Genomic DNA, 20,698 nt, shown 5'->3' with positions numbered 1-20,698 from the left:
GTTCAGTTCAGTTGCTCAGTCATGTTTTATTTTGGAAAAATTCAGATATACATAAAGGTAAAAATAGTATAATAACCCTCATAGATTGATCATCTGGAGTCAATAAATTTTTTAAAAATGTTTATTTGGCTACACTGGGTCTCAGTTGCAGCATGTGGGATCTAGTTCCCTGACCAGGGATCGAACCTGTGCCCCCTCCATTGGACCACCAGGGAAGTCCCTGGACTCAATAATTTTAGCATACTTTTAAGTGTAACTTTGATTCTCTAAAACTGTATTTTGTTTGTTCTTTTTGGGGGGAAATGTGACACAAGACTCAACAGGTAAAGAGGGAAAGGTTAAAGTAATTGGTGGGGAAGGATCTGGTTTTTAACTTTTTTTTTTTAACTTCAGCATTAGCCAAGAGCTTAGAAGATGCTCTGAGCCAGACTGCATTCATCACTCAGCAGGCTATTGTGGCTCAGAATGCTGCAGTGCAGGCTGTCACTGCCCACGCGAACATACTGAAAGCAGCCATGGATGATTCTGAGGTGGGCCAAAGAATGTTATACGTGATTTCTTCCTCCTAGGTTGGGCTTTCTCTCACTAAGTGAAAGCAAACTAGAATGATTGTCTTTTTAGAAAAACAAAGCAAAGTGAAAAAAAGAGGAAACTTGAAATGTTCTTTTTATTGACTTTTATATGGTGCTTTATCTCACAACCATGATGTGATATTAGGATTAGTTCAGATTTGCTCTTATGTTTTAATACTGCTTGAATGTATTTGTTGTTTGGTTTTTTTTTTTCGCTTTAAAATTGCCAACCATTTTTTAAAATATACTTTTTTGTGAGATACTTTGAGGTTGATACAACAGTTGTAAGAAATAATACAGAGATCCCAGGTTCCCAAAACACTAGCTACTTTAAATGCTTACGCTGATTATTTACTTTACATTGTACACTTCAAAGAATAAAGTAATTACACTAATTAAAATGTAATTCTGAGATTTAGTTAATTTCCTTTATCATTACATTCAGTTATTTAGTGTATAAAAATGCATCTTGACATCAAATCATTTGAAGAATAAAATAAAATAGAGAACCTAATATATCTCGGATCAGGATTCTGCATCATCAGTAAAGTTATTTTGCCACCATGACTGAGGTTTTTTAAAAAGTTAAATACACTTTACATTGCTTTAGGCATATGCACATACATCAAAAAGCAGTTCAATTATACTTCTGATGCAAACAGCCAAGAAACTACAACCTTGGAAAAATTAAAAGAAGATTCTATTGAATGTCCGAGAAGAAAGCTTAAATCTTAAGAGTTCATTCTAAGAAACCACACAGGGAATATTTAACATACTGGTTATACACATGTGAGAAAGCTTGAAGTTGCATGATATCAGGAAGTTGAGTTTGAACCCAAGTGAGTTCTTTCAGAAGGACAGTGATTAGAAACTTTGAAATGTCCGTGGTACTACTTTGGTGGAAGGCTATACATAAGAGGGTGTTTCCTCTACCCACTGAACATATAACATGTGGTGCATGTGGCTTGAACAGTACAAAATCTGTTATTATTAAGATTTTACAACTAAAGGATACCTTATAGTAGAAGTTAACCAGATTAGGCATAGTTTGCTGGTGTTAACAAAATAATCCAGAAAAATGTACGAGCACAAGTTTTGGAATGTTAAAAATTGATCCCAGCTCTGTTTCTTCTAGTAAAATGATGTAGGTGCATGTTGGCTCACTCTATAATACATACTGAGTTACTTTCTAAAGGGCAGTGCCTGTAAACAGTTGGACCAGGGGATCCTAGGGGAATCTGGTGTCTGTTTTATAGGACAGCTTATCTTTGGATCTCTACAACAGAGGGAGACACATTCTGTCCCTCAGATATGTCATTGACACTTACATGATTCATGAGTCTGTTTGGGTTAGTTATGAACTCTTGCCTGGAGAATCCCATGGATGGAGGAGACTAGTGGGCTGCAGTCCATGGGGTCGCTAAGAGTCGGACACAACTGAGCGACTTCACTTTCACTTTTCACTTTCATGCATTGGAGAAGAAAATGGCAACCCACTCCAGTGTTCTTGCCTGGAGAATCCCAGGGACAGCGGAGCCTGCTGGGCTGCTGTCTATGGGGTCGCACAGAGTCGGACACAACTGAGGTGACTTAGCAGCGGTAGCAGCATGAAGAGTTATCTTAATATAATATCAAGGTCTTGTAACAGCACACAGTAAGGTCTTGTAGAATTTTTTGCACATGACAAGATACTGGCATGGCCCAAACCAGCATCCTTTTTTTTTTTTTTTTGGTAATTGAAAAAATTTATTGATTTTTGGCTGTGCTAGGTCTTTGTTGCTGTGCAGGCTTTTCTCTAGTTGTGGCAAGCAGGGGCTGCACTCTAGTTGTGATGTGTGGGCTTCTGTTTGCAGTGGCTTCTCTTGTGAAGAGCCTGGGCTCTAAGACGTGCAGGCTTCAGTAGTTACAGCACAGGGGCTCAGTAGTTGGTAGCTCCTGGGCTCTGGAGCACAGGCTCAGTAGTGGCTCATGGGCTCATGGGCTTAGTTGTTCTGAGGCATGTGAGATCTTCCCAGACCAGGGATCAAACCTGTGTCCCTGCATTGGCAGGTGGATTCTTAACCGCTGGACCACCAGGGAAGCCCCAGCATGCTTACCTGATATATTTTATTTTGCAGGATGGCTAGAGTAGTAGTTTACCTAAACCTCAACTTGATTATTTGCACCATGAAATACTTTGTTTTGTTACTTGACAATAATCTATGTAAAACATAAAAAGTTCAACAGTGAGATACCAAGGGAAAAAAGAAAGTACCAAGTATTTCTTCTAAAAGCAGTTCTTAACCTAGGGTCAAGTCTCTGAATAGAATTCAGGGACTCATCAAACTTGGATGAAAAATGTCTTTATTTTCTCTAACCTCAAAAGCTTTTCCTTCATTTATGAATATTGACAGTGTTAGTAGTATTCATAACTTTATTACCAAGAGAGAGCACAAGTATTTTCCTATCACATTATGGTACTTACAGACTGTTGAAATATCATTTATGCTCATCACTACTTCTAGATTAGGGTATTTATTAGTCCTGCCACTAGATCTTGGTTTGTGTGTCACAGAATTAAAAAAATACATATTTTTTAATTAAATTTCAGTGTAATTTGGCTCCTTTGTAATCTCGTTTCATTTTAAGCACTTAAAAATGTTGTTCACTTAAAAATGTTGTTCAGAGGGGCTTCCTCAGACTGCCACAGTGGTCCAGTGACAAGGTTAATCCTGCCTTAAGGAACTTGGTTGTTTAAACTTTCTGTTGATAATGAATGTACCTTTAAAATCAAGATCACACTTGATGTCAGGGGGAACATAAGGTTGAGAATTGCTTGTGAATGATCCAAAGCAGAGACATTACTGAGTCCTCTTCCCTTTCAAGTAGCAGGCCTAGGGCTGCAGAGGCAAAACCACTTGTGTTTCTGACAGGGGAAGATACAGGTTGGTCATCCAAGGCCCAGGACACCTAACTCAGAGGGCACTCATGTTTTGGGTGTGCAGCAGCCCTTGTGGTGACCCTCTTTGGTGACTTATGAACTATAATTATTAAACTACTTTAGTCATTTTTTTCCATGACAATATTTTATTTTCTGGTAATTTAATATGTTCCTGTTTTTCACCAAGGTCCTGGTATAGTGTGTAGTCACCTGTCAGTATGTACAGGGGATTGGGTCCAGTATCTGCCAGGGATACCACAATTCAGAGATGCTCAAGTCCCAAAGTTGGCCCTTCTGCATCTGAGGATTGAGCCAGCTATGGATTGTGTAGTACTCTGCTGAAAAAAGATCTTCGTATAAAAGTGGTCCCATGAAGTTTAGACCTGTGTTGTTAAAGGGTCAGCTGTACTTTGAAGATAAGCCCTAAGGTGGTTTTGTTTCATATCTACACATAATATATTACTTTAACCTATATCTACTTGGCAAAAGGAAAGGGAGAAAGAAAGGTCATTTAAAATAGATAATAACTAATTTTAAAAGTAGTTTTAAGGAGTTGAAACAGTTGCAAATAGCATTCTGCTCATTGTTTATATGATGCAGAGTGAGGGGGAGGATGGAAGCTGGACTCACCTGTGCCATGCCTTCAGTTGCAAGGGTTCTCACATGTCTCTTGTGTGAGCATCTTGCTGCACAGAGTGTGATTATTGTGCTAGAGGTGGTTTTTGTTTTTGGTATGATATATGCCCTAAATATGAGCCAACTCTGCTCAGGTGAAGAAGGTGGCAGTCAGTTCCAATGCTGGAGCAAAAAATGTTGAACCTGCCTAAGGAATTTCCAAGGGAGACATTTGTATAAAGTCCACATTGTGTAAAACCAGCTCAAGGTGGAGTGAGGTTCTTGACAAGACTTGATTTTCTCCTTAAAGATTATGGAGAGTCATTCTTTGGGGCAGTGTTTTGGAGGAGTAGAGACCCCACAAGTGTATAAACTTTCTATTATACTTACTAATATTTCAGTAGACCTGCAAGTAAGAAAATTTTAAGTACTGGTGCCTCATTGAAGAAAGATTTAATTACCAGACAGTTCATGACAAGTTGTTGTTCTTATTCATCTTTTTTGCTTCATATCTCCTTTTGAGAATCTAGTAAAAATATTCTCTCCTTAGAGCATGCTTGTGCACTGGAACACACTCTTACAGTTTTGGTGGGTTGGTTGATTGGAGATGATTCATGGACTTCTTTGAACCTCTCATGAACATTAGATTAAGAGCTCCTGTTTGGGAGAAATGTTATATGTACTTTTTTAACCTTTGACTTTCTGTATTTAGTCATGTTATTGTGACAGTGGTAGTAGTTATTCATGTGTTCGTAACTAAAGCTTTTTGTTTAGATTGCAGGTGACAAGAAGTCAGCTCAGTGGCGCACAGTGGAGGGCGCATTGAAGGAACGCAGAAAGGCAGTAGATGAGGCTGCTGATGCCCTTCTCAAAGCCAAGTAATTACTCATGGACTTTGACAAGTAATTAGGGCCTCCTGGTGGCTTTCTTTTGGCTCTGTTTTCTTTGTACTGTCTACATAGAAAGAGGAGGCAGAGAAACCCTTCCCTTCTCCACCTGTACTGTATTTTGGTATTAGGAACATGAAAATTTAAAAGGAAGAGAGGATATAAAATATATAATCTGGCCAAAATAAATTTGGCAGAAACTTGCATGAACAATCTTGTATAAAAAACAGTTTTTCTTTGCAGTATTACTTGGGTGATATGCCTCTCTAGTTTACAGAGATTCTGCCATTGTTTCAAGGTTTTTCTGGGATGGCTTGAGCAGTTTTATCAGAATTTAAGGAGTGTGTCACACACTCTTTGCCTTAACTACCAAAGTAGTTAGCATATAATAGGTCTAGTTTTATGCTACCTTGACCTGATTCCTGAAAGTTAGCTAAAACTAGAATCAAGCAAGCAAACCAAATATAAGTTCAATCTCTGTCAATAGGAACCTATATTTGAAAACGGGTTCTCATCAACATTATGGAACTGTTATTTGTCATTGAGAATTTTGTGGTCTTAACATAATATTTATAATTGCTAGAGAAAGGGAAGCTTTCTGATAAAGTCAGCATGTCTTTTAGGAGATTGACAGCATGATGTTTATCACATCAGTAGACCATGAGTCAGGGCTCTGAGTTCTGTGTTTGTGGTTCATAGATTATAGTCCATCCAGCCTGAATTGTGAGGGCTCCTGAAGACCCATCTCTATGCTCAGTGAGCTCTTCGACTTGCTCCCTTGCCTTTGTCTTCCTCAAGCTGTCATTGGCAAGGGAATCAACCTAATCCTTGAAAAAGCTGCCATTTATTGAGTGCTCTTGATGTAGCAGGTACTGTGCAAGGTACTGCTCATGAATTACTTCTAATCCCTATGCTAGGGTGAGCAACAAAGGAGAGGCTGGTCTGGGAGCTGAATCCAGGTCTCCCTGGTTCTGAAGCCTATGTCTTTTCCTGTACACCATGCTACTCATCTGGTCCACTCTATAAATCTAGCTTGAGGTACTAAAAAACCGAGGTGTTTTCAGTTGGTGGTGAGGAAGACTTCTCTGCCTATTGAGTGTGAAAAAGCATTGAGTAGTTGTTTCACATTAAATGTTTCATAGACTTAATTGTAACTTGTATTGATTTCAGTTTTTTTTAATAAAGTTGACAAGGATTAATACTAAACCTTTGTTTTATTGGTTTCCAGAGAAGAGTTAGAGAAGATGAAAAGTGTAATTGAAAATGCAAAGAAAGAAGAGGTTGCTGGGGCCAAATCTCATATAACTGCTGCAGAGGGGAAGCTTCACAACATGATAGTTGATCTGGATAATGTGGTCCAAAAGGTGTGTTTTTCAGGTCTTTTATAAGTATTTTTTATTTATAATGTAGTTGTTTTGTAAAGGGGTTTTTAAAAGTTCAGGAAAATATTAAGATTCCTATTATCTTTCTCCCTTCCCCTGGAAAAGAATATTAGTTGTTACTAATTTTAGAAACTTGCTTTGGACATGAAGTGAATTGTTCAGTATTGTTGATACATTTTATAGTAGGTAAGTGTTTGCTCATTGTCATTACTGCTTATGGAAATTTCCATTTTGTAGCATCTCTTTTGTCTCCATTTCTGATCTATATGGTTAGTTTTTCCATGACCCAGAGAAAGAGGGACAATGGCTGAAGGAGATGGGAAAGGGCTTATCTATGGCGTTTGAACAGAATTAGATGGAAACAAAGACAAGACTTACATTCCTTTCTCTGACCTTTAGATTTCTTTCTGTGTATTACTTATATATTCACAACCAAATGTAAATAAATACATGAATATGACTTATATTTTTTGGAGTGTTTATGGTATTCTTTGTTCAGTTTAACCACATACCCCTTGTGTTTGTTCAGGTTCAGGCAGCTCAGTCTGAGGCTAAGGTCGTGTCTCAGTATCATGAGCTCGTGGTCCAAGCCCGGGACGACTTTAAACGAGAGCTGGACAGTATTACTCCAGAAGTCTTGCCAGGGTGGAAGGGGATGAGTAAGTGCAACTGAAGTGTTGGTGTTTTACTTTTTCAGTGTTTTTTTTTTTTTAAACAACTGATCATCTGATCTACATTTGTCAGCTCCATTCTCTAGTCTAAACCCCTCTGGCATGCGTATTTCATCTTGTGTGCAGTATAGTGTTTTCAGCATTTTATTTCAGTCATACCTGTGACAGGTGACATACCTGGTTTAGCAATGGTGAACATAAATTCCAGCCAGTGTAATTTGGAATCTTAGTGACTGAAGTGACATTTTAACCTTGACTCTACTAGACATGGAACAACAGACTGGTTCCAAATAGGAAAAGGAGTACGTCAAGGCTGTATATTGTCACCCTGCTTATTTAACTTATATGCAGAGTACATCATGAGAAACGCTGGGCTGGAAGAAACACAAGCTGGAATCAAGATTGCCAGGAGAAATATCAATAACCTCAGATACGCGGATGACACCACCCTTATGGCAGAAAGTGAAGAAGAACTAAAGAGCCTCTTGATGAAAGTGAGAGAGGAGAGTGAAAAAGTTGGCTTAAAGCTCAACATTCAGAAAGTTAAGATTATGGCATCTGGTCCCATCACTTCATGGGAAATAGATGGGGAAACAGTGGAAACAGTGTCAGACTTTATTTTTTTGGGCTCCAGAATCACCGCTGATGGTGACTGCAGCCATGAAATTAAAAGACGCTTACTCCTTGGAAGGAAGGTTATGGCCAACCTAGATAGCATCTTTAAAAGCAGAGACAATACTTTGCCAACAAAAGTCCGTCTAGTCAAGGCTATGGTTTTTCCAGTGGTCATGTATGGATGTGAGAGTTGGACGGTGAAGAAAGCTGAGTGCGGAAGAATTGATGTTTTTGAACTGTGGTGTTGGAGAAGACTCTTGAGAGTCCCTTGGACTGCAAGGAGAGCCAATCAATCCATCCTAAAAGAGATCAATCCTGGGTGTTCATTGGAAGGTCTGATGTTGAAGCTGAAACTCCAATACTTTGGCCACCTCGTGTGAAGGGTTGACTCATTGGAAAAGACCCTAATGCTGGGTAGGATTGGGGGCAGGAGGAGAAGGGGACGACAGAGGATGAGATGGTTGGATGGCATCACCGACTCGATGGACATGGGTTTAGGTGGACTCTGGGAGTTGGTGATGGACAGAGAGGCCTGGCGTGCTGCAATTCATGGGGTCGCAAAGAGTCGGACACGACTGAGCGACTGAACTGAACTGATACAAAATTATTGAAAACCTTTGGCACTTTAAAAATATTCATAATGAATTACTTAAGGCATACCTTGTGACTGCTTTGTGACAACCCTGATTGAGAACTCACCCGGAACGTTAGGTGAAAAGGGAAGTTCAGGCTGTGTGGCCTTCAGCTTGCAAATAGCTCAGATTGCAGGGAATTTGGTGGCTAAACAATTACACATTGTAACTGCAGGGAGTAGTCACATCTGCATGAAGTGCTGTGCAACTAAAATCACAGAGATCTGGAGTCTCAACAAGATCAAAATAGTACTTCCTAAATGCCAGTGTCTTTAGAAACTGAACGTCAGGTAGTATTTGAAGAACTAGTGATACAGGCCTCTCTGGGGTGAAGGTATCGAAACTGCATCACAGAACCAAGGCTGGTCTGAGTAGCTCAGGGAATAATGCCAGTGCAGGGATTTTAACAGCATCAGGGCCAACCAGGACGATTTAATGGCAGTAGAATCAAGGTTGTCAAAAAATAACTCAGACATGAAGTTAGTTGTTTTCTTTTCACGTGGTTGACTCACTTAAGAGGGAGATAGATAGCGGTTTCTCATTAAAGCAGAAAATAAAATCAGAATTTGTACGAAAGGATTAAGTGGAGAAATACAGAGTTCAGTCTGGTAATAGGTTGAGACAGAACTATTTACCTTGTCCATCTTTGCTCATTCTTCCTGCAGCATTGGGTCAGCTCCCTGTTTCTTTGGTTGAGAACCAGATTAAGTGGTTGACTTAATGGACTGTGACTTCCTGAAACAGCCTGTGAGCTAATGTCAAGTGGGGGAATAAACGAGAATTGTAGTTTCTGTGTAAAAATTTAGTTGATTGCTTCACGAAAAGAGATGAGTCCCCAGAAACCAGAACTACTTTCAATGTCATTGACTCTCTGATTTTCTGAAATGTTAGAATTTACCTTGATTTATATTGTTTTATGATCCTTTAAAACTTTTTTAGGAAATAAACTCATCATTTTGCTTTTCAGTACTAAAATGTGCTTTTTCTACTACTGGCTTCTGGTTCCTTCTTGTTCTGTTTTGGATATTTCTATACAATGATTAGTAACTGATACATGTACTTTCTTTTTCTCAAACTGTTTTTCTTTTCCTTTGTAGGTATTTCTGACCTAGGTGAGTAGTTACATGCATTTTATGTTTAAAGACTTGTGTTTTAAGTCTTAAAAAGGCTCAAGTCTTTATTTTGCTGTGATTCTCATACTAAACTATCAAAATTAATATAAAGTAGAATTATATTGCATGCCATAAATCTAATTTGGATATTTTTGTCATCCATATGTTCTCAGGAACAAAAATGTTTTTACCATGTGATTGGATATATGTGAAGATATATATTTTAAGTTTTTATTTTATAAAATTTCAAACATTAAAAAGTAAGAAGAAAATTGTAATGAACTCCTGTGGACCCGTCTCCCAACTTTGGCAATTACCAACACCTGGCTGGTTTTGTCTCATTTATTCCCCCAGCATATGTTGAAGCAAATCCCAAACATCATATTCTTTCACTTGTAAAAACTTTCTGTATTTTTTAATGTTATCACCAAACCATTGTCACACTTAACAATAATTCATTGTGTTATCAAATGTTGCTTCAGAGTTCAAATATCCCCACTTTCTAGAATGAGTTTTTTTTAGTTCTTTTTGATCAAATCAATATCTAAAGGAGCTACACATATTGAGTTTGGTCTATAAATCTCTTATTCTTTTTTTGCTTTTTGATCTACTGAATTGTGGAATTGCATCATTTGTCATATAGTATTTCCCATATTCTTTATTTTACTGTTACAGCCATAATTCTTAACTTGTGGTAATATCTCAGAACACTTGTGGAATGTGAGATTGGGAAAGAAAAAATGCAAGTCAGAATCTCTGAGTATGATTATTTTGAAAAGCTCTAAAAATGGTTCTAATGGACAGCTCTGGCTGCAGCTGACTGTCCTGGATTATATTACCTGTGTAAGAAAAAGTACAAAGCTCTGATTAGGGAAAAGTCTGAGAGAATTTGAATTTGAGTCAAGTTTTAGCAGAAAAGAATCTTTATTTGGATTCCTGTTATGCTTGAAAGAAAATGATTGTGTATGTAAGCTTGTCCTGAGAGGCAAAATTAAATTGAGTTATAAAGCCAGTTATAATTAGTTTAGATCGGAAGTACTATTAATTTGGGTTACTGGGAAAAAAAGTGATTCTATACTTGAAGGCCTCCCTGAACAGTTTTGCTTGGAATTGAAAATATCTAGATGTTGGCCATGAGCTCTGATTACACTGCAGCCTCTGTATCTCTTATGAAATGTCAGCTCCTCTTGTCTTTCTAGCTGTGAAAATTAAATTGCAGTCAGTTGAGGCAAGTTACTTGAATGTATGATTTGGGTGACATCATTGACATTTTCGTGTGTTGGTTTAGCTGACAAGCTGTCTGCCGACGACCTGAACGCCCTGATTGCTCATGCGCATCGCCGCATTGACCAGCTGAACAGAGCACTAGCCGAACAGAAAGCCACAGAGAAGCAGCACATTGCCTTAGCCTTGGAGAAACAGAAGCTGGAGGAAAAGCGGGCGTTTGACTCTGCAGTAGCAAAAGCATTAGAGCATCACAGAAGTGAGATACAGGCTGAACAGGACAGAAAGGTAAAGAAATGAGTAAAGTTAACCAATATTTATGTGAATCTAGCTTGATTATCTACCTCTAGAAAATAATAGCAGCAGTCACTGACTTCAGAATACTAGCTGTCAATTAGGCCAGCCCATCTCTGAATGGAGCTTCTGCCCTTGTTCTTGTCAGAACTTCTAGGGAAGGGCGGGTCTAACAGCGAGCCTTTATGTTGAGCAGATGCAGAAGTGCCAGAAAGTAATGAGCTGCTAACGTCCAGGATTATCTAGCTTGTCTTTTCCCGGTGGAGCCTTTCAGCCCCTTAAGCAGTGTTGAAAGAGTCTCTGTTGTTTAGTCACTCAGTTGTGTCCGGCTCTTGCAACCCCAGGGACTATAGCCTGCCAGGCTCCTCTGTCTGTGGGCTTTCCCAGGCAAAAATACTGCAGTGGGTTGCCATTTCCTTCTCCAGGGGATCTTCCCAATCCAGGGATCAAACCCATGTCTCGTGCATTGGCAGGCGGGTTCTTTACCACTGAGCCACCTGGGAAGCCCAGGAGTCCCTGTTGGATTCTGAGAATATTTTTCTCTGTGAGTGTTTCTGAGTGGTTGGTAGTTAAGCATGGATGAAAAGCTGTGGTCTTCTGCCTGTGCACATTGTGTATTAAAGAGGTGTCTACTGACTGATTGGGAACCTTGCTACTCATTCTTCCTTCGTGTATTCTCAGCTGCACAGCTGACCACTTACTCCTAAAAGTGCTTTCTTCCTTAGATTGCCAGATACCACACTGCCGGCCCTTCCCCCACCTTGCTGACACTCTTTGGCCCCTGTTGCTCAGCCTTTCAAATATCAGCGTGCATTCGCATTGTCCTGAAACCTTTTTTCCATCTTGCTGCCTCCAGGTCCTCTTAGCTAGTCCTGTGGCCAATGTTACTGACATTTATTTTGCAGGCTCTGACCTCTGCCTTGGTTTCTTGGGCTGAGTTGATGACTCCAGCTGGATTTTCAGTAGTCATTTCATGTTCAAAACAAATTTCTTGATTCTGTGCAACCTGTTTTCCAGCCCCTCAGCTTGTTTTTCTCTAAATCTCCATGCACTCAGTTGAGCTAGAAATCATGCTCAATTAGTTGTTCCTCCATCAACTTTCGAATTCAGGCCATTGAGAGTCTACCAAGCTCTGCACTGAGAGTAAATCCCCAAACTCGCCACTAGTCAGTCTCTCAGTCACCACCACCTTAGTCCACATCACCTTCTTGACAGGTTTCCTGTTTGCATACCCATCTTTCTTTGTTTACATAGGCAGGTGGTCTTTATTTATAAAATATATTCTCATCAGACACTGTGCTGCTGAAAATTCTCCACTGACTGCCCACTGCATTTAATATAAAATCCAAATTCGTAACTTACACCTGGAAAGCCCTTGATCTCATTCCTGTTTGCTGTGAGCCAGGCTTCCCTTACTTGTTTTATTTCGCAGATTCCCTGAGTTTTTTTGTTGATGTTGTTTTGGTGCCTTGACTACATCTTTTTGAAGGCAGAAGAAGAAGAGGGTAGTAGAGGATGAGATGGTTGGATGGCATCACCAACTCAATAGACACGAGTTTGAGCAAACCCTGGGAGTTGGTGATGGACAGGGAGGCCTGGCGTGCTGCAGTCCATGGAGTTGCAAAGGGTTGGACACGACTGAGCGACTGACCAACAGCAGCCCATTCCTATTCCCTTCTCTCAGAGCCTCTGTATTACTTTTTCGTCTGTTGCTCTATTTATGTTCTTAAAAACAAGTATCACAGTTTGAGGTGTCACTCATTCCTCTCTTGAAATGTATACCTTGGCAATAGTGCAAGAAGTTTGTCTGCCTTGAGCACCATTTCATTCACGCTTATAGTGGGTAGTACCTGGCACGGGACTGGCACTTCATAAGTATTTATGCATTGACTGAATGGATTCATTCATTAACTGTATTGTTTCTGAGAAAAAGTAAGTTATGAATTCCAGGTAATTAGTGTTAAGTAATTTGTAGCATGATCCATGTCTAATTGTTAAGCCAGACTTGATAGACTTTTCAGTTTTGCCTTGATTTGGCCTGTGTGAATCTAAATTCATATGAAAATCAGCAGTTTCAGAGCAGCTTTCTTTGTTGAGAGAGATTGTGTTCAGTAACTGCCAGATATTTGTCAATTTTCTTAACAGTTCTGCATGGTAGGCATTATTATTCACAGAGGAGAAAATGGAGACAGAAGATGAATAATTTCCTTGAACGCACACGGATGGTTGCAGTGAAGCAGTGTTTGATCTCAAATCTTTATAGTTGTTTTTTCTATGAGCTTGGATTTCTTAATTCCCAGGGGAGTTTGTGATTCAGAAAATGACAGTGTTTGTTTAGGAGGCAGCCTGGTGATATGGAAGAAACACAAGTTTGAGGGAGGGGGTCAAAGAAGCCCCTGTTTGAATCTGATTTTGCCATAGCCATGTGACATAGCTGTGTGACCTTATTTGAGTCACTTTCCAACACTTAGCTTTCTGATTCATATTAGCATTCGAAGTAAAGAGTGTGTTCACATTCATGGCCAATCATAGGGGTTCCAGACCAAGAAGCTGCCATCATCGTGGTTACTACTCTTTCTTGTTTGCTTAAGCATCTGTGCAGATTTGAGAACTCCTTATTACTGTGCTTGGCTTCACAGGTAGAGGAAGTCAGAGACGCCATGGAGAATGAAATGAGAACCCAGCTTCGCCGGCAGGCTGCTGCCCACACTGATCACTTACGAGACGTCCTTAGGGTCCAAGAGCAGGAACTGAAGTATGAGTTTGAGCAGGTGAGGACCTGTTGTAAAGCATCGTCTCCTCTTCAACCTTCTTTTCCCATTTATGTTATAAACAGTCTCTGCTTTCATCTAACGTGCTCCACGTCCTTTCATAGGAGGTGTGGAAGCATGGGGAAAAGTTTCTAATGGTACCCATCGTGGAGTGCAGGGGAGGGGGGAGCCTTTTTGTCTTGTAAATATTCATTGATTTGGCTGCGTTGGGTCTTAGTTGCGGCATGTGGGATCTTTGTGAGGCTCACAGACTCGAGTTGTAGTACGCAGGCTCAGTAGTTGCGGCGAGCGGACTTAGTTGCTCCTCAGTGTGTGGGATCTTAGTTCCCCGACCAGGGATCAAACCCTAGTGCCCAGCATTGCAAGGCAGCTTCTTAACCACTGGACCACCAGGGAAGTCCTGGTTGGGGTTTGGGTGGGTGGGTAAAGTGGTGGGCTTTTGTATATTTGCAAATCTGCTCCTTTTTACATTAAGGTGTACCTGTGTGTTACTGATCAGATATGTGTTTCATATCTATGTCTTAGTCATATGGAGACTTCAAAGCTTTAAGGAGTGTTGGAACAGGGGTTTCAGGTATGTAGGTAATGATACTTAACACATGTATTTCCTGCTTTATCTCCACAAACTCTGTGAATTACGTAGTAGTTCTCAGATTTTTGTATCTGAGGAAACATCCCAGAGTGGTGAAGTTTGGAAATACAGCAAATCATGAGGATATCTTTCATAATTAGTTTCTACTCAGGCTGTTTATAATACATTAACTTATTATCTTGTCTCACAAGAAGGTAATGAGGTTTTCTAAGTAAGGAAAGCTTCTGGAAAATTGAAGTTTATGCCGATAGGAAAAGGTGTATTACTTTAAATTCTATTTGTTGAGTATTTTTCTGAGAAAAAATGAACTCAAAGTAGAAGATACTGAATTCAATGTATATATGGGTGGTTGTATAGTTACTTTATTTTCAAAAGTTGTCATTTTCTCATTTTAATAGACTTCTTCCTTCTGGTCTTCTACCTTTAATATTAGGTTCCACCAGTAAATTTGTAGAAGGTTAAGATTAAACATCAGATATAAGCTTTAAGAAATTTTTGAAACTTGACAGTGTAGGAGTTTCATGACACCTGTTTTGAGATAAAGGCGCTGTTTGCTTTCAGGACCTGTCTGAGAAACTTGCTGAACAAGAATTACAGTTTCGTCGGCTCAATCAGGAGCAGGTTGACAACTTTACTCTGGATATAAATACTGCCTATGCCAGACTGAGAGGAATCGAGCAGGCCGTTCAGAGTAAGCACGTGGAACCTCTTACAGCTGACTTCATTCAGCCCTACTTCTTAGAGTAAATTCTCATTATGAGGATAATGTTGTACCTGCATTGACATTAGGGAATGAAGCTGCCAAAATCACTCTAATAAGTTTTATTCATTTCTTAGAAAATTAGCCTCAGATTTGGTTAAGTTTGGATTACAGAGTTGTGAGAGGAAACTTAAAGGAATCTAAAAGTTAAAGTGTTGGTCACTGAGTCATGTCCAACTCTTTGTGACCCCATGGCCTGTAGCCTACCAGGCTTATCTGTCCATGGATTCTCCAGGCAAGAATACAAGAGTGGGTTGCCATGCCCTCCTCCAGGGGATCTTCCTGACTCAGGGATCGAACCCAGGTTTCCCACATTGCAGGCAGATTCTTTACCATCTGAGCCACCAGGGAAGCCTAAAACTTAAGGAATCTAAAACTTAAACCTAAATACCTTGCAGTTATACTCCTTATGTGACCAGCATGAAGTCACCATTTACATGGCAGTTTACCCTACACACTTTGGTTTTGTCCCACGTGCCGAGTGGAGAAAAGGTCAGTGTTGTGGCATGCTTACCCTCAAGGCTCTGCTGACCCATCTCCAGCCCTGCTATCACAGGGTTAGCTGGGGGAGATTTGCTGTTCCACCCACCAGACGGACAGTAGTTATACTGAAGCCTCCATGGGCCACACCGAGAGGGAAATGTCCTGACAGTGAAGATGTTATTAATGAAATGGGCTGCTTTGGGGGTGTGATGGAACCTGTTTTGTCAGATTAGTAGAACAAACTGAGTACTCATGAAATTTCAGGATCCAGTAGCCTTCCATTCCTTTGCAGGAAGTTTCTGATGGCCTTAGTAGAAGTCTTAGCCTAGATTAAGAGTTACATTTCTTTCTCAAACATTTCTGGAGATAAACATATCTGAATTAGATACCATGCATGTCCCATTTGTCACAGGGAGAGGGAAGGGAGACTTACCTGTGTACATCCATCTGCCCCGCTCCCTCCAGGGCTGTAGTTAGAACAAGTCCTCAACCACTGATGGACATTGAGTTGTTTCCAGTGATTACAAATAAAGTTGTGATAAAAATTTGTGTACAAAAAACCACCACCACCACCAAGTCCTCAGCCAAGTATGTCATGCCTTGTGGCCTCCTGTGAAGAGGCCGGCTAGGCAAGATTGCACCAGAAGCAAGTGGTGGGATGGGCGAGGCAGAGGCTCTGTCCAGCCCCGTCTTCTCCTTTTGGGACTCAGCTTGTTGAACGTGCATCAGTTCTCTGCATGTATGAGAAGGACTTGTAGTCAAGTGGAGAAAACAGTCTCTATCTTTTTTTGTAGGTCATGCAGTTGCTGAGGAGGAGGCCCGAAAAGTGCACCAGCTCTGGCTCTCAGTGGAGGCCCTGAGGTACCGCATGAAGACGGCGTCTGCAGACCTGCCCACGGTTCCCCTGGGCAGTGCGGTTGAGGCCATCCGGGTCACCTGCTCCGATAGTGAATTTGCCCAGGCGCTAACCGCGGCCCTCCCTCCAGAGTCCCTGACCCGTGGGGTGTACAGTGAAGAGACCCTTAGAGTCCGTTTCTATGCCGTCCAGAAACTGGCCCGCAGGGTAGCCATGATCGATGAGACCAGAAATAGCTTATACCAGTACTTCCTCTCCTACTTACAGTCCCTGCTCCTGTTCCCACCTCAGCAGCTGAAGCCACCGGCAGAGCTCTGCCCTGAGGATACAAATACATTTAAGCTACTGTCATATGCCTCCTATTGCATTGAGCACGGTGACCTGGAGCTGGCAGCAAAGTTTGTCAATCAGCTGAAAGGGGAGTCCAGACGAGTGGCCCAGGACTGGCTGAAGGAGGCCCGAATGACCCTAGAAACTAAGCAGATAGTGGAGATCCTGACAGCATATGCCAGTGCTGTAGGGATAGGAACCACTCAAGTGCAACAGGAGTAAGGCCTAGGAAGAGTCCCGTAAAGTCATGTTTTGTATCAGAGGAAATTGGCAGTAATACCTGAAGGGTTTGCAACAGGGTCTTAGAATTGTCTGGAAGTGAGAAAGTTACAAGTACTGTTCCAAATGTTAACACCTGTTGCATTTATATTATTTTCACTTGCTATCATGTCAGTCAACTCCAGGAGTATTTTATTTGCAACTTGTGTAACATTTTCTGTTTTTCAGGTTTTACTGATCAGGCTAGTGAGCCAGTCAAAATAATGTTTGTGATCACTATTACTATTGATTTTGCCCTGGGAGCAAACTGAATAAAATAAAAAGATGAAAACTGAGTAGCTTATCCCGTTTCAAAAAGCACCATTTCTGGTTTGTTGTGTACATAGAAAATTTCCTTAAGAAGCAGCAACAGCAGAAGTAGGAACTCCTGGGTGCTCAGTTTCTAGGCTGAGTTGGGTTATATAGATAAGCCAAAATGGCAATATATTTATAATTGGAAATATATCATTCCAGTGATTCGAAGGCACTAGAAATAGTGTGTATCCCAAACTTTGATTGCTAGCACAGGGAAAAACTTTCACACTGGGGCACAATACATTCACACACACCCTTATGTGCATGTATACCTGAAAGTTTCTGGAACCACTGCTTCTCCTTCTTTATTGTCAGCATCGTTCATTTGGCTGCGCCAGGTCTCAGTTGTGACACCTGGGATCTTTAGTTGTGTCATGCAAACTCTTAGTTGGGGCATGTGGGATCTTATTCCCTGACCCAGGATCGAACCTGGGCCTCCTGCATTGGGAACGTGGCATCTTAGCTACTGGACCACCAGGGAAGTCCCTCTTTTCTACTTGTGATGCACTCTGTTCTGGTCTGTGGCATTAGAGAAATGTTGGTCTCTTCTCTACCCACAAAGTAATGCCATAGCCCTCAGAAGAGTTCCTGGCTCTGAGTTCTGACACCCTGGTAGCTGCCCTTGCTCCTATCTGGTGTGTGGACTGTGAATCTCTCCAGTGAAGTGGGGTGGTGAGCCTGGAATCTTAAAGGGATTTGAAGTGGATTGCTGTAAAACCCAGAGAACTTGCTTACCTTGTTTCTCTGAAGACTAGAACAATTTCCTAGTGGGTAAGCATTAACAAATGTTTTATTTTTCATTTCATGAAATTACTGTCAACATTTTTTCCAAAATCATGATTTTGTGGAGGCGTGTGTTCATAAACATGATTGAAGAGGCATTTTAATCTGAGCAGCATACCTGAAAATCATGAAAAAGGTAGACAGTTGATTATATATTTCTGCAGGAGTATACCAGCTGATGATTGTTACATGAACAGTATGAAAAGGCAAAAAGGTATGACACTGAAAGATGAACTCCCCATGTCGGTAGGTGCCCAATATGCTACTGGAGAAGAATGGAGAAATAACTCCAGAAAGAATAAGAGAGGGAGCCAAAGCAAAAACAACACCCAGTTGTGGATGTGACAGGTGATGGAAGTCAAGTCCGATGCTGTAAAGAGCAATATTGCATAGGAACCTGGAACGTTAGGTCTATGAATCAAGGCAAATTGGAAGTGGTCAAACAGGAGATGGCAAGAGTGAACATCGACATTTTAGGAATCAGTGAACTAAAATGGACTGGAATGGGTGAATTTAACTCAGATGACCATTATATCTACTACTGTGGGCAAGAAGAAATGGAATAGCCCTCATAGTCAACAAGAGTCCAAAATGCAGTACTCGGATGCAATCTCAAAAACGACAGAAGAATGATTTCTGTTCGTTTCTAAGGCAAACCACTCACTATCACAGTAAACCAAGTCTGTGCCACGACCAGTAATGCTGAAGAAGTTGAAGTCGAACAGTTCTATGAAGACCTACAAGACCTAGAACACCCAAAAAAGATGTCCTCTTCATTACAGAGGACTGGAATGCAAAAGTAGGAAGTCAAGAAACACCTGGACTAACAGGCACATTTGGCCTTGGAGTACAGAATGAAGCAGGTAAAAGGCTAAGTTTTGCCAAGAGAACGCACTGGTCATAGCAAACAGCCTCTTCTCTGCACATGGACATCACCAGATGGTCAACACCGAAATCAGATTGATTATATTCTTTGCAGCCAAAGATGGAGAAGCTCTATACAGTTGGCAAAAACAAGACCAGGAACTGTGGCTCAGATCATGAACTCCTTATTGCCAAATTCAGACTTAAACTGAAGAAAGTAGGGAAAACCACTAGACCATTCAGGTATGACCTTAATCAAATCCCTTCTGATCATACAGTGGAAGTGACACATAGATTCAAGGGACTAGATCTGATAGAGTGCCTGATGAACTATGGACAGAGGTTCGTGACATTGGAACAGGAGGCAGTGATCAAGACCATCCCCAAGAAAAAGAAATGCAAAAAGGCAAAATGGTTGTCTGGTGAGGCCTTATAAATAACTGAGAAAAGAAGAGAAGTGAAAGGCAAAAAAGAAAAGGAAAGATATAAGCATCTGAATGCAGAGTTCCAAAGAATAGCAAGGAGAGATAAGAAAGCCTTCCTCAGTGATCAAAGAAATAGAGGAAAACAATAGAATGGGAAAGACTAGAAATCTCAAGAAAATTAGAGATACCAAGGGAACATTTCATGCAAAGATGGGCACAATTAAGGACAGAAATGGTATGGACCTAACAGAAGCATAAGATATGAAGAAAAGGTGGCAAGAATACTCAGAAGAACTATAGAGAAAAGATCTTCATGACCCAGATAATCACGATGGTCTGATCACTCACCTAGAGCCAGACATCCTGGAATGCGAAGTCAAATGGGCCTTAGGAAGCATCACTATGAACAAAGCTAGTGGAGGTGATGGAATTCCAGTTGAGCTATTTCAAATCCTAAAAGATGATGCTGTGAAAGTGCTGCATTCAACATGCCAGCAAATCTGGAAAACTCAGCAGTGGCCACAGGACTGGACAATGTCCATTTTCATTCCAATCCCTAAGAAAGGCAATGCCAAAGAATGCTCAAACTACCGCACAGCTGCACTCATCTCACACGCTAGCAAAGTAATGCTCAAAATTCCCCAAGCCAGGCTTCAACAGTACATGAACCATGAACTTCCAGATGTTCAAGCTGGATTTAGAAAAGGCAGAGGAATCAGATACCAAGTTGCCAACATCTGCTGGATCATCAAAAAAGCAAGACAGTTCCAGAAAAACATCTGCTTTTGCTTCATTTATTTAACTTACATTTTGCTTCATTTATTTAACTTACATTTTGCTTCATTTATTTAACTTTACAGAGTACATCATGAGAAACTCTGGGCTGGATGAAGCACAAGCTGGGATCAAGACTGCTGGGAGAAATATCAATAACCTCAGATATACAGATGACACCACCCTTATAGCAGAAAGTGAAGAACTAAAGAGCCTTTTTATCAAAGTGAAAGACGAGAGTGAAAAAGTTGGCTTAAAGCTCAACATTCAAAAAACTAAGATCATGGCATCTGGTCCTATCACTTCATGGCAAATAGATGGGGAAAAAATGGAAACATTGAGAGACTATTTTTTTGGGCTCCAAAATCACTGCAGATGGTGACTGCAGCCATGAAATTAAGATGCTTGCTCCTTGGAAGAAAAGCTATGACCAACCTAGACAGCATGTTAAAAAGCAGAGACATTCCTTTACCAACAAAGGTCTCGGTCTAGTCAAGGCTATGGTTTTTCCAGTAGTCATGTATGGATGTGAGAGTTGGACTACAAGGAAAGCTGAGCGCCGA

The 20,698-nt window shown here is 40.7% G+C and overlaps 1 protein-coding gene across 40 annotated transcripts in view; it reads left to right on the top strand.

Moving 5' to 3' along the window:
• The window catches only part of IMMT (inner membrane mitochondrial protein), a 40,286-nt gene extending 23,008 nt beyond the window's left edge, over positions 1 to 17,278 (top strand). For 15 of the 40 annotated variants that reach the window (XR_014082748.1, XR_014082747.1, XM_081592849.1 and 12 more), the window contains 8 exons: positions 394 to 530; positions 4,882 to 4,985; positions 6,223 to 6,358; positions 6,906 to 7,050; positions 10,695 to 10,918; positions 13,564 to 13,695; positions 14,849 to 14,978; positions 16,325 to 17,278. Coding sequence is in view for 38 of the 40 variants with exons in the window: in XM_081592849.1 (XP_081448975.1) it covers positions 13,585 to 13,695; positions 14,849 to 14,978; positions 16,325 to 16,938 (855 nt within the window). In the remaining 2 variants the exon portion in view is untranslated. Of the gene's footprint in view, positions 1 to 393; positions 531 to 4,881; positions 5,010 to 6,222; positions 6,412 to 6,852; positions 7,051 to 9,391; positions 9,407 to 10,694; positions 10,919 to 13,563; positions 13,696 to 14,848; positions 14,979 to 16,324 lie in introns of all 40 variants that reach the window. The other 25 variants (XM_081592834.1, XM_081592829.1, XM_081592833.1 and 22 more) reach the window with 7 other exon arrangements.
• The last annotated feature ends 3,420 nt before the right edge of the window (positions 17,279 to 20,698 follow it).

Source organism: Giraffa tippelskirchi, chromosome 4 (assembly GCF_054371585.1).
Source record: "Giraffa tippelskirchi isolate mGirTip1 chromosome 4, T2T-mGirTip1v1.2.pri, whole genome shotgun sequence".
Taxonomy (NCBI): Eukaryota; Metazoa; Chordata; class Mammalia; order Artiodactyla; family Giraffidae; genus Giraffa; species Giraffa tippelskirchi.
This window is presented reverse-complemented; position numbering and strand designations above follow the sequence as displayed.